A 13,194-nucleotide genomic window follows, 5' to 3' on the forward strand; every position below is an offset into this window, starting at 1 on the left:
TTCTGAGTATTACATGTAGGATTACATCTCTTGGCACTTCATTTGCAAGTAAGATTCTAATTTGGCCAATAATGGCTGCATACACAACTTTTGGGAACAAAAAAATTAAAAAAAATACTTTATTGAATGGTAGGAAGGGTAGAGAATATTAGTTTTGAAGTTCAATCTTCTTAAGAGCTCTATGGTAAACAAAGACAAAAATTTAAGAAGAAACTCCCAAAATACTAGCATTAGTCATTCAAAAAAATATATTTTAGCAAAAGGCAGCTCAGAGGACTACAGCTTTGACAGGGCAAAGTGCATGAATGTGGCTACATAACAACACAGCTACACACATCTAAGAGTTCCACAGAGTGATCCTCAAAGTTGAGGAAGTTACTGAAGGATCAAGCTATTTTGACTTGTGTATTTTCAATTCTATTGAAACTGAGTCATTCAACTTCCTTAGAGATAGAGAAATACTCTTCTCTACTAATTTCATTTTCCCTTGTACAACACAATCAGGGCATAGGGACAGAGTTACATCAAATCATGTGACTAAATTAGATTACAAGTTGCTGAAAAAAGAAGGCTCCTTTCAAAAGCAGCCAGCTCTCTTAACATTATCACATTTTATGGAAAACAGTCTACTTACTTTACTGGTCATATTGCAAAATTTATTCCATCTTCTATTCTTGCATTCTGCATGTGACTTATACAAAGAAAATGTGATTCTCTGTACTTAAGCAGTAACTTAAGCTTAAGTTATGATTGATAGCAATACATTTAAACTAAGTTTTTTTTCTATGGACACAAAAGATTCTTCGAAAAAACTGTTCCCCCAACATCTGGGGAATTTATTTTTCAAAAGGAATGCATGAAGCTGGTGCATTAAGTTCACGATCTGAGCAGTTGCACATGGAAGGCTGATACAATTACCTGTAACATCAGCTCACAGTCATCTCTTCCAACAAAAATCATTTCTCGTGGCAGCCTATGTCGGGTGCCTCCACTGCTCACCAAAAACCAGGATGTTAAGCTCATTTTCTGCTTAGCTGATAAATCCTTGGCAAAGCTACGTCATCCTGCAGTGAGAAAGAAACAGAGACAGAGAAATTCATTTTAGTTATTTTTAGCTACAGTTTCTGCTCAGCAAACACTGTGAGCAGAATACAAAAAGCCTCTGAAAAGACAGTATTCTCAATACCATGTACTGAATCCAGCAATCACAGGAAGAGACAAGCCTTCAGATTTACATATTCTCAGGCTCTGCTTCATGCAACTAGGCAAATTTAATTGGTAACCTTCTGCAAGAGGAACAAGCAGCTAGCTAATGCCAAAGTTGTATGTCAAGTTGTCAGAAAGCTTTCAGCATTTGACCGCTTATTATTAAGATAATTGCTACAATAATGCTTCACTATCACAACCAATAAACAATGTGGCAAACATTCACAAAGTACAGCAAGTAACTTGCAAGTGTGTCATTACATTTTCCTGTGACAAAGAACTACCTCATCTGATTTAAAGCTCAAGTCCTCTGTACAGCACCAAATCAAAGGAGCTTTAAATTGGTGGGATTTTTGCTTCTATTTCATCTCAGATTTTCATGATAAAATGTGTATATTGGAAATTTAACAGTGTGTATTTAGTATTGTAAACAAAGCAGAGCAAAATGAACAAATTAGAAGTTATCTGTAAGTATTAAATCCAAAAGAAGTATTCCTACAAAACTTTACCTTTATTTATCAATAAAAAGTCCAACATACTCCATAAAACAGAAGAAAAAACCCACAGCTATTTAAAATGTCATAAAATTGGATAGCATCTTTTATGGAAAACTTCTTCATATAACATGATGCACTTGAAACCGGACAAAAATATGATTAAAGCTCTCTTCAGAGTAATTCAATGGCTAACAGTTGAAAAAACCTTTAGGAGTATTCCAAACCTCTTTTAAAGGAAATGCAAGCCAAAGCAATTATTTCATTCATTCATAACCACACTGCATTCATTAAAAGAGAAGCTAAAGAAAATCGAAAGCAACCAGCCTGCTTTTCTCTCAATACCAAATAGCTGGCATTTCTCTTCTCTTCTATTTATATGTCAATTAGTGAATTTCTGCAAGGTTAGCAAATGTACTGTAAGTAGACATAAGCCTGAAGTGGACTTGAGCGTACTCTTGAATAGTACCAAGAATTCAATGAGGTCCTCAAAACGAAGGCTAACATGGAAACACTGAATAAAATGACAATGCCAGTACTATGCCGTCAGACAAACTACAATCTAGGAGATACCACAAATTACTAAAACATGTAAAGATAACTAAGTTTAAGTCAAAACTGCATGTGACTTGACAAAGCAGATATTTAAAAAACAGTTAAGTCAAAAGCATCCCATGTCAGGTGCTAAAATGTACCAGCAGAGCTGCCAATCCAGTTTGAAAAAATTAATGCAGTCCACATGGAAGAAATTAGAATGACTTAATTTGCTGAAGAGTTACTCAATAAAAAAGTAAATATGTATTGCAACAGTACTCTCTTCTACAGTAATACGTACAATAGAATTATTTTCCCACAGCTGTATCACAACACATTCAAGTGAAATGTATGTTATCCACTTAACGTTATCTGACTCAACATAAGTAGTACAGCATCTCTAACATATTTCATTCCTAGAAACTAAAAAGATTAAAAATTACATCTACAATAAGAATGTGCTGAAATAAAACTCAAAGTGATGTAGTTACTAAATACATGTTTTAATAATTAAAATGGCTTTTTCAGCACCTTTGAAGGAAATTAACATTTTTAATTTAATCTAGTTTAAAATTACAAGATAAACTGGGTCAATCAAATGACATTTTTCAGTTTCCTTTAAGAAAGGAAAAGGAAGTATCATAAATGGCCAGCCTATGTTCCAGATTTTAACAAGTAAATTAAACGGATGTTTGACAGCAAGCATGCTGTTCAATATCAAAGCTCCTCATACTGTTTATATTTTACTACCTTTTAAAATTTCCCATCTGTTTATCAGAATTACATTTGCACCATTTGGCCTTCCTGCTCTAATGGAAATTCATATGAAAATCTCCAAGACGATATAAAAAAAATTAGAAAATTGGAAAAATTTCTTAGTAAAAACTATGTTGTAATTTACACAGGCAGACTGACTCTAAAAGAGGAAAACTATTATTATTTATAAAACAGACAAGTAGGTCAGCAACCAGAGCTAGGGGAAAAAAAACCAACACCCCAAACTTCCCACAAATGATAAAGCCTGACAACAAACAGATTAAATTAAGCTATCTCAAAAAATTTTAAAAAATGTATTATACAGAGCAATCATTGCCATACAGCTTGGCAGCACATTTGTAGTTAAAAGTCCATCACCAGTTCTATCGAACTTAATAATGTTGTTCTTTTCAAACAGTTGCTGTCTCAACTGCAAGAAACCATCAACCCAGATACATATTTTATTTTAAAGTATTCTTTAGAATAAACCAATGCCTTTGATCAGAGCTATGCTGGAATCTGCATAGCAAAACTGGCTGAAAACACGATCCAGTAGCAACAGTTGCTTAATATCAGAACAAAAAAGGGCATTAAAAATTGGGTATGGAACTGTGCACTTATTAGTCATACAGACAGTATGTGGACAATTACAGTGCACCCCAAAAACTTTATGGAGGCTTATAACGTTTTTAATATACTGCTGTCTTAAGTGCTCTGGCTGTAGTATTCTGAACAATACAAGGATGAAAGATGCTTCACTGCCTAGGAGATACCACATTAAATTATTATATGACAGGTGCAAAATGATCACAAGAAGTGGCTCTTTACACAGAGTAAATTTAGGTCTTGGTAATTCTTGCAATGAAATTTTATGGATACTAAAAGGTTACACAGGGTTCAAAAGGCAATTTTTTTCTTTCATGAATGCTTATTATCAATCCTGTTACATGCACTGACCCCACCTATAGCCCAGGAAATGCATGCACTGTGCATTTTGAGGGGCTGGGAAGATTCTCTAGGAGGTTTCACTGTCCTACCCTAAAACCTCTCTTCCCTACCTAGCCTTTGTTTATGCAGAACAGGATATTGTCCCAGATGGACCTGTCTTACTCCAGTACAGACTACACTTTTCAGATCAAATATTTACCAGAAATATTTCTACCCTAGAAAAAAGAATTTTAAATGCTTTATTGAAGCATTTGGTTTTATCAGTATTTCCTAAAATGGCAGTATTGTGTTGAAGTCTTTAACCAAACTAGCAAACATTTCATAAAGACTTGATCATTCAAAGCTTCATTCCAGATACCTGCAAGTCAGTCGCTGAGACATCTATGGGAGCTGCAAAGTACTTCCTTGTCTGCAGAAGAAACAGCTTTTTATGGTGAAGGACTACAACTTTTAAAAGGCAGTAATCAGCGTGTCAGAATGAACATGTGGGTAATAAGTCATTTAAAACAGATGATGCAGCTACAGGGAAATTGGCTGCATCATCCCTGTAAATATAATCCATTCCTAAGAACTAAGATCCTGTATTATGCAGCCAAAAGATGGGTGTAACCAATTTCAAATGACTAAAGAGATACTGCCAAGATTAGTTTTGATAGTCATGTTATTGCAAATAAAAATCCTTAATAATCTCAAATTTGAGCATTTTAGAATCTACATTTTTGTATTTGCCTGTAACTGAAAACAGCTCCAACTAAACTATCAGTGAACACTGAGACACAAATCCTACAGAGAAACAAAAAGCTATGTTTAAAATTCAAATGAAACATAATATATGTCTGAAATTCCAACTTTTAAGCACTGCAGTCCTACACATTAAGACTGAAAATAGTGTAATTTTAATGGTATACAATTATCCTATCATTGTACAACAAATTCTACTTATGACTATTTTAAAACAATGTGAAAAAAAGCCCTGCACCAAGCCGAGACACAGTGCTGACAAAGCCAGAACCCTTTGCTGCCCATTATTTGGCCTCATAAGTTCCTGTTTCCAGCTGCTAAAATATTTGCTAAAATTAAGTTCACCTTCTCATACAACTGCCTGGTAAATTAGGGGAAATTTCTGAAGAAATGACTCAAATATTTCTAAAACAAGGTTAGAGCAAAACATTCTATGTCATCACCTTTAAAAAAATATTAGCTATAGCTTGTATATGCAAATTGGTACTGAAATGTGGCAGGAGGTCTGAGTATCAGTTTGTACCTTGCATTATTGCTCTCGTGCAAATCCATCCAAATGCAGACAAGCAAGAGGCTTTTGAAAACCTTCCTCGTGTATATTCATTCAACAAGGGCAGAGATAAATTCTCTCAACACATCTGTCTACATAGAGGTAGTTGAGTAAGTTTGTGGAGCATGCTGTTTTAGTATTACAGTGCCAGCTAGAACCAAAAATAAAGCATTTTTTCCCCAGTACTTTCAACTCATCCAATGTTGAAACAAACAGGGGTAGAAGACACAGAAGAGAACCCCACCACACCAGGACAAGACACTTGAACTGAAGCTAGACAGATTCTGGAATCAGGACTCAGGAAAGGAGAACATCAGAAGTAAGCCATGACAAGGGAGAAATCAGAAATGAGAGCAGTAATGGAGCCAGTAATGACTGGAGACGACCTGAAGTTGAAGCTGGTAATGAAATCACAAAGAAATGCAGTCAGCAAACAACACCCACTGGAAAAGCGTCTACCATGACTCCTTTATTGACTATTCAATGCAATAAAAAATACCAGTGCCAGCACTTCTGATTTTGACTGAATTGGAGAAATCTATGCCAAAGAAAGAAAAAACCAAACTGAAGGTAACTTCAACCCTGAGAAGATTATTGTACCCATATAATTGATATTAAAAAGTAATCTATAAAAATAATTGATTTAAACCTAGGAAGTTATAAGTGGTAAACAGCACAGTAATATTGTCTGCTTTGTAAAACCCTCTGAACTGGGGTAGTGTAACACACAAAGTGTTCTGTGGATGATCATAATTAACCTACTTACATACATGCATTAGAAAACAACCTTTAACTACATCACATATTTTAATCAGGACTCTACCGTACTCAGGTTAAAACAAAGAGCTTAACAATCAGTTAATCAGTATTTTTTTCCTCTCCTCATCAAGTGATTAGCCTGTGCCTTATTTACCGCACATCATGAAAAACCTTTCCTGAATTATTAACTTCCTCCTGACTTCATCTACCATGCTCAACACCACCACATGAGAAATTCATTAACACTTACGGTAAAATCTTCACAAGTAGCTGTAGAGAGGGTTTCATGTAAATGGGGAACCGGAGAGAGCTTTTTTTAACACTGAAATACCTTAGTCTTGAATATTTAAGTTCCAAACCCATCAGCATTTCATTCTAAAGTACCTAGTTTCACCCAACATACTGGTGTTCAAATGGTCTCATTTATTTCTGTTACATCTCTGAACACCTAATTCTTTTGCAAATAAGCTTAAAGCCACACATAGGGTGGCTAGAAAATTAAGACCACTTTTCCAAAGTAAAGGGTAGACGGCTCTTCTGCCATCAAAGGGACTATAAAACCAAGAAAATAAGTCATACTCTAGGATAGCTTCTAAATGTCTACTCATGAAACTATCCTTGGTGCTTCCGTAATTCTCTGCTGCCTTCACTGCTCACATTGCTGTCACCCCAGAAGGGGAGACAGAGGGCTGCACAGACAACAGCCTCCTGACTGAAACTACTCTCACCAGTTCCAAGGGCTAGTATACCAAGGCATTTTGTTAACAAAGAGAGTATCTTTTGTAAGAAAAAACTCAACAAAAACAGCAAACCCAAACAACAAAAAAAGGAAAGTTGCACGGCTGAAGAACCTTCTGTTGAGAGCTGGAATTCAATCTACAGAAGCCATATTTCATGCCACAGTAATGTGTAATGTTGCTCCTCAAAACCCTTAAATAAATAAATACCCATCTAAATTTAAATGGCTTAGGCTAATGATCAATAAAAATATTTTTTGACATATTTATGGACCTTTTGTACACTCAAGTGCACTTCACAAGGGGAAGTAAGAAAACTACAGTGTTGGCCATAGAGGTTAATCAAAGTATTCCTTCAAAAGGCTGTCAAAATAAAAGGCAAAGGACATAAATAAGGTAATTTATGCTTAAACCCATTGAAATTCTTCATCAAAATGGGAAGATGAACTCATACTTAGGAAATATGACCAAACAATCCTAGATTTTCAGCAATTGAACAAGCTAGTATTGTTATTTTCAAGTGTATCACTGACTGGAAAATTCACCTAAACACATCCCTCTAGAAACATTCAAATGCTATATACAGCTCTGAGCATGAAACTGTTGCCATTCTCACTGATATAAAGAAATATTGGTATTAGTTATAAAGTTCATTAAAATTTTACGCAATTACTGGACAAGAGTGGAACTGGATGGCAAGCATGCAAATAGGTAAAGTGGAAGAAAACAGGTAACTCAAGAGAAAGAAAAGGGACTTATCCAGTCAATTAAACTTCCTTGCACAAATGTGGAACAGGAGCACAATTAGGATAAGTGCCCTTATCACTAAACCAAAGCATCTCACAAAAATCTCAGTCTTTCTTGGTCTGTTGGCTTCTCACCTAAACTTACTAAGATTTAACTGGCAGGGCAATGGAATGATACCCTTGAGTATTCCGCTTCTGAAGTATTTGATCTGCTCCACCGCAGCTCAAATATCCAAATTTGGCCACAATTTCTTGAAAAACAGATTAAAAAAATCTTACTGAAGCCTTAAACTATGTCTAAAAGATGTCATTTCCAGCATGAACTGAAAGATGTAGCCATGACAAGATTTTACAGTACAAAAGAAATACTGAGAGCAAAGAAACCTTCTTAATCACTACTCTGCAGTACCATTCTCTTTTACCTTCTAAGCCCTCCACACTTTCAGTCTTGTGGTTGATGTTCTTCTACAGAGAGATGGAGGAGGAAAGAAGGCAAAATAAAAATATGTAAATCTCCTTGAATCTTATGTCTGAAAAAATCCCCGGAACTTTTGTTTATAGACAGAGAACATCTGCTAGATCCACTGTTTTAAAAAATATTTTTCTAAAAGCTAGTTTAAGTTTAAGAAGAAAAAAAATTAGACATAATTAGCAGATGAGAAACAACAACAACAAAAAAAAAAAGCAAGAAACTCCCTTTATAAAGCATCAGGACATCAAGCCCAGTCATGCCCCTTACTTCTTTAATTAGTACAATCCTACATAGGCAGACACGCACATTACCTATACTGCCTACCATAAAAGACTAAAACAACAGGAGTTACAGAGTTGTACCAAATCTATCAAGTAACAGCAGTGTATTTCTCAGGTAGCCTGTGACTAGGAGCGAAAGGAGAAGGGGGTGGGGGAGAAGGGGGAGGCGGGGACCAGGAGACAGCCACACCTTCAGCTTTAGGGCGGTGCAACGGGAGGGTACAGGCTGGCCGTCCCACAGGCTAGCACCGCAGACTCCTCAGCAGCATTTGAAGGAAGAAGCGTTTCTTCCTCACATTTTAATTACAAAGAAAGGCCTTCTAGCTGTGAATATTACTAAGCATAAAGAGAGATCTTCCTCCTGCATTCATAGAGTGTGAGATCTCTCTCTTGCCCTCCAGGTCACCCCATGCGTCTGACAGAGTAAGGCCAAGAAAGCAGCTCAGGAGGCTGTTGCCCTCTGTCAGGCAGCAAATGTGTCCTGTAACATTGCTGCAGCCCTGGGACTGCACAAGCATCCTCTCCCTCTGGTCCAGATCAGAATTAGATCCACGTCTATTTTACCACTGTGACACACAGGAATAGTTGTCAGAACAGCAACCGAAATAGACTTCTTATTCTGCCAGCAGTGCAGCTGCACTCCAAGTTGCTTTGGGGTTTTGATTTTGAGGGACGGTGACTTAAATACCTTATCTTACTCTGTTTTTGATATAATAATGACTAAAAAAAAAAAAAAGAACACTGAGATCTTGTCCTTTGCTATTATACCAGTATCAACATACAAATGCTGCAAAGGAATGTATAAAACACAAGGCTTACCTGATGGCTATCAGTCATTTTAGTGTCACAGTATGCAAAAAGATCCGGTCCAGTGACAATTATCTGCTGCTATTACTTCATGTGGGTACCAGTGATACAGCCAGGAGCAACCAGAGGAGTACCAAGGATTACAGAGCCCTGGGAGCAGTGATAAAGCACTCTGGAACACAGGCAGTTTCTACACCAATCTTCCCAGTTAAAGGGAAGAGTTTGAAAGTGCCAGTGGAATCTGGAGAATCAATAAATGGTGCCACACACAGAGGTTCGGCTACTTAGACCATGGGACTCTGAAAAACCTGGTCTGCTCAAGGACTGCTGAGGTTCATCTATCAGAGAAGGGGAAGAGTATCTTTGGACACAGGTTTGCCAAGCTGGTGAAGAGGCCTTTGAACTACAGTTGGCAGGAAGGCATCAGAGAGACATGGAGTGACTGGAGTGTGGGAATAGAAAGATACAGGATCTTTAGGAATGACAGGCAAGCCAGAAAGGATGGGGTATCACCCTCCATAGCAGTAACCAGCATGGTGCTCCACCTGGGGATGGATGAGGAGCTGACTGAGAGCTTATGGATTGTTTAAAAGGAGGGCAGGGACAGGTGTCATTATAGTGGGTGTCTGCTGGTCACCTAACCTGTAGGACTGAGCAGATAAGGCCCTCAATGGACAGACTGGAGTGTCCTCACATTCACAAGTCCTGGTCCTCATGGGGGACTACAACCACCCCAGTTGTAGCCTGTAGCAGCAGCTACCACTCTAGTATCTGCTGGATGGGTAACATGGCAGTGTATAAGCAGCACAGGAAGCTCTTGGAACTCACTGATCATAACTTCATTCTCCAAGTGCTAGAGGACCCATCAAAGAGGGGCTGGTGGACCTTGTTCTCACCAACAAGGAGGGGCTGGTGGGAAATGTGAAGCTCAAGGACAGCCTTGGCTGCAGTGACTCCGTGGAGGAGTTTGAGATCCTTAGGGCAGCGAGGAGGGTGGACAGCAAGCTCGCTACCCTGCACTTCAGCAAAGCAGACTTTGGCCTCTTCAGGGATCTTCAGTATATTCCTTAGACTAGGATACAGCCCTGAAGAGAAGAGGGGTTCAAGAAAGCTCATTAATATTCAAGAATCACATCCTCCAAGTTCAGAAGTGATGCATCCCAACACAGAGGAATTTGGGCATATTTGCCAGGAGGCCTGCATAGATGAAAAGCAGTTTCTGGACAAACTCAAACTCACTCTAAAAAGGAAGCCTACAGAAGATTGAAGCAAGGACAAGTAGCTTGGCAGAAATAGTGTATGAGCAGCCACAGATCGGGCAAGGAAAGCTAAGCTAGTCCCCTGATAGAATAATCTGGCCAGTGATGTCAAGGGCAACAGGAAAAGTTTCTTTGGATATACCGAGATAAAAGAAGTACTAGAGAAAATGTGGGCTCTCTCCAGAAGGAAAAGAGTGACCTAGTTACCTGGGATACGGAGAAGGCTGATGCACTCAACCACTTTTTTGCCCTGTTCTTCACCAGCAAAAGCTCCAGTCACACTGCTCAAGTCCCCGAAGACAAAGACAGGGATTGGAAGAATGAAGAAACATCCACTGCAGGAGATCAGGGTCAAGATCACCTTAAGGACCTGAAGGTGCACATGTCCATTGGACCTGATGAGAGACACGCAGCTCCTGAGGGAACTGGTAGCTGAAGTGGCTAAGCCACTATGCCCCCCCCCCCAAAAAAAAAACCCCCAAAATTGAGAAGCTATTAAGGGGGAAAAGAAACCACGTATCACAATCCCTAGTAGAAGCTAAGAGATCAAATTGTATTAAGAACAGCAGATTGAATCAAACTCCTACACCAACTTGACAAAAAAATAAAATACTGGGTTATCTTTACAGAGAATAGTGGTAAACAAGCAAATCCTTAAAAGACTGATTAGAAATCTTTGCTTAGGACTGGTACTGTACATGAATACAGTCTTACACAACAATCATAAGCCTTTTTATGCATGTTCTTATAGTAATGAGAAGTACCTGAAGATTTAATTTTTCCTTTTAAGTTGTCCTATCTAAACATTAAAACCTACTCTGTTACTAGCCACTAGGATAAAGCTGTTAAGACTTAAAAAATGATCCTGTTTAATTCTTTGATAACAGACAATACTGACATTTTGCACTTATTAAAGAAACAGATAGCTCATTTCACATTCCCAGTCTTTACAATCATTAACAAAACATAATTTCTTATGAATGTACTTTTCTGCAGCCTTCCTACACTGAATGACAATACTTTTTAAAAGCTGCTTTCAATAAACAGCTAAAATAAAGGCTAATAACTACTTATAAGAGTAGTTTAATTTATGTTCAAACAATCAATCATTTTTTGTCCACCACTCTCATTCAGATTAAGAAATTGCGTAAAAGAAATTATTAAAAAATTTCCCTATTTCACATGGTCAAAAGAGGTCATCTATTGAGAGATTAGCATACCAAGCATGCTAATAAAACAGTATATCTGGTAAGTAGCCTTTAGCAACGATTGTGGCAAGCAAGCCAAAGAAATCATAACCAAATCATCTTTGGGAAAAAGCTCCCTGTGATGAAAGCTCCAGAAATACTTCCTTTCCCTCTGTTCCATATCACACTATACTATTGCTGAGGCAAGCAAAGAGGAAAATAAACAAATAAACAAATACAAATCAGGCATTGCACTCAGGCAGAATGCAATCTTAAAAGGAGCAGTCAAGTCCTCCTCTTCCACTTCCTATTCTCAGTGCCTCCATCCTGGCATATTTCAAGTGATTTTGTAGGCTGTGTGAGATGAGGCGGTTTTATTTGCATTGGCAAGTACTGACCACAGCCCCGAGCACTACTGAAAAAACAAACAGCATTTTGCAAATAAAACTGGACCTCTTAACCTCCCAAGGGTGGTGATTTCACTTTCCCCAAAATTGTGAAATATATGAGGTTTAGCTCACAACCCAAGATACTTAGTAAGATTAAATTACATTCAAGGCAATGCAAATTTTTTCATCCTTCATACAAGGAATTATTTATTTTGTGGGTATGAAGATAAGCTCACTTTCCAAAAAAAAAAACATGTATTGAAGTAGTTTTAACATCTACCTTTCTCCTTTCAATTCCATTTTACTTCTTGACACAATGCATGAGTACACAGAACATGAAAGGGGAAGTGATGGAGGAGGACAATTCTTGATATCAATGTTACTGATCTCCACATCCATGTAGTATTACAGATACATAACTTCAAAAAGGTGTTCAATTATTATTCTCTGCTACATCTCCACTGTAACATGAAAAAGATTTATCGTGCTGCACACAAAATATTTGATACATTCTATCCTCTCCCTCATGGAATGCTTTGGAGCTTTTTACAATTACCCTCAACAGCCACAGATGTATTTTTCTTGGAAATACACAGAGTTGTTTGTTCCAAGACCAGTAACACAAGCCCTGCATTAAAAAAAAAAAAAAGAAAAAAAAAAGTTGGATGAACTTATTTTACAAAGCGAGCAAAAGCTCAGACTTTCGCCTTAAAGTTGTAAGAGATGTTTGCTCTAGGCAATCTTCACTGTCTGAAGAGAGGCAGAGCATGTGTGCATGCACAAAGCATAAAAATAATTCTGTGCCATAATTATGTTGAGCTATGTGGGTATTCTACAAAGTAATTAACATCAGGACAATCTTAAAATCAAAATTATTTTAAAATCAGCATGGTAGCTTCTCATGTAAAGAGATCAGATTTTTTTTTTCAGCATTTTCCAATATCAGACAAAAACACTGGACTTGATTTTTAGATCTTTTCCTGATGGGAAGTCCTCTTCCTAGAGATTCACATAAAAACAGAGTAGAACATAAAAACAGAATAGAACAAGTCTTAAAATGCCTTACATTTTAATTATTTGTTTGGTTCTTTAATCAGAAGCCAAATAATGCAGAAGAAATCTAATCTTACAGTTTGGAGTATGGCATTTCTTTAATGTTTATGTCCTCCTATCTCTCTCCTTCCCATGAAATTAAACTGAAAGGTACCAAATGTAACAAACACTTTCTCAACGTACAATCATATGCAAACACCTGTCAAAACAACAGTATTAGGAATTTAGCAAGACAGAAAGCAGGGTAAGATATTTGCACAAATGCTAAGAATACC

The 13,194-nt window shown here is 37.4% G+C and overlaps 1 protein-coding gene across 1 annotated transcript in view; it reads right to left on the reverse strand.

Moving 5' to 3' along the window:
• Nucleotides 1-13,194, reverse strand: part of CEP170 (centrosomal protein 170) — a 95,953-nt gene that overhangs the window by 70,356 nt on the left and 12,403 nt on the right. Inside the window, exon 2 of the mRNA XM_082277303.1 lies at nt 919-1,064. Within this exon, the coding sequence (XP_082133429.1) occupies nt 919-1,023 (105 nt within the window). The 5' untranslated portion in view covers nt 1,024-1,064. The remainder of the gene's footprint in view (nt 1-918; nt 1,065-13,194) is intronic.

This window comes from Coloeus monedula (assembly GCF_965178545.1).
Source record: "Coloeus monedula genome assembly, chromosome: 2".
Classification (NCBI taxonomy): Eukaryota; Metazoa; Chordata; class Aves; order Passeriformes; family Corvidae; genus Coloeus; species Coloeus monedula.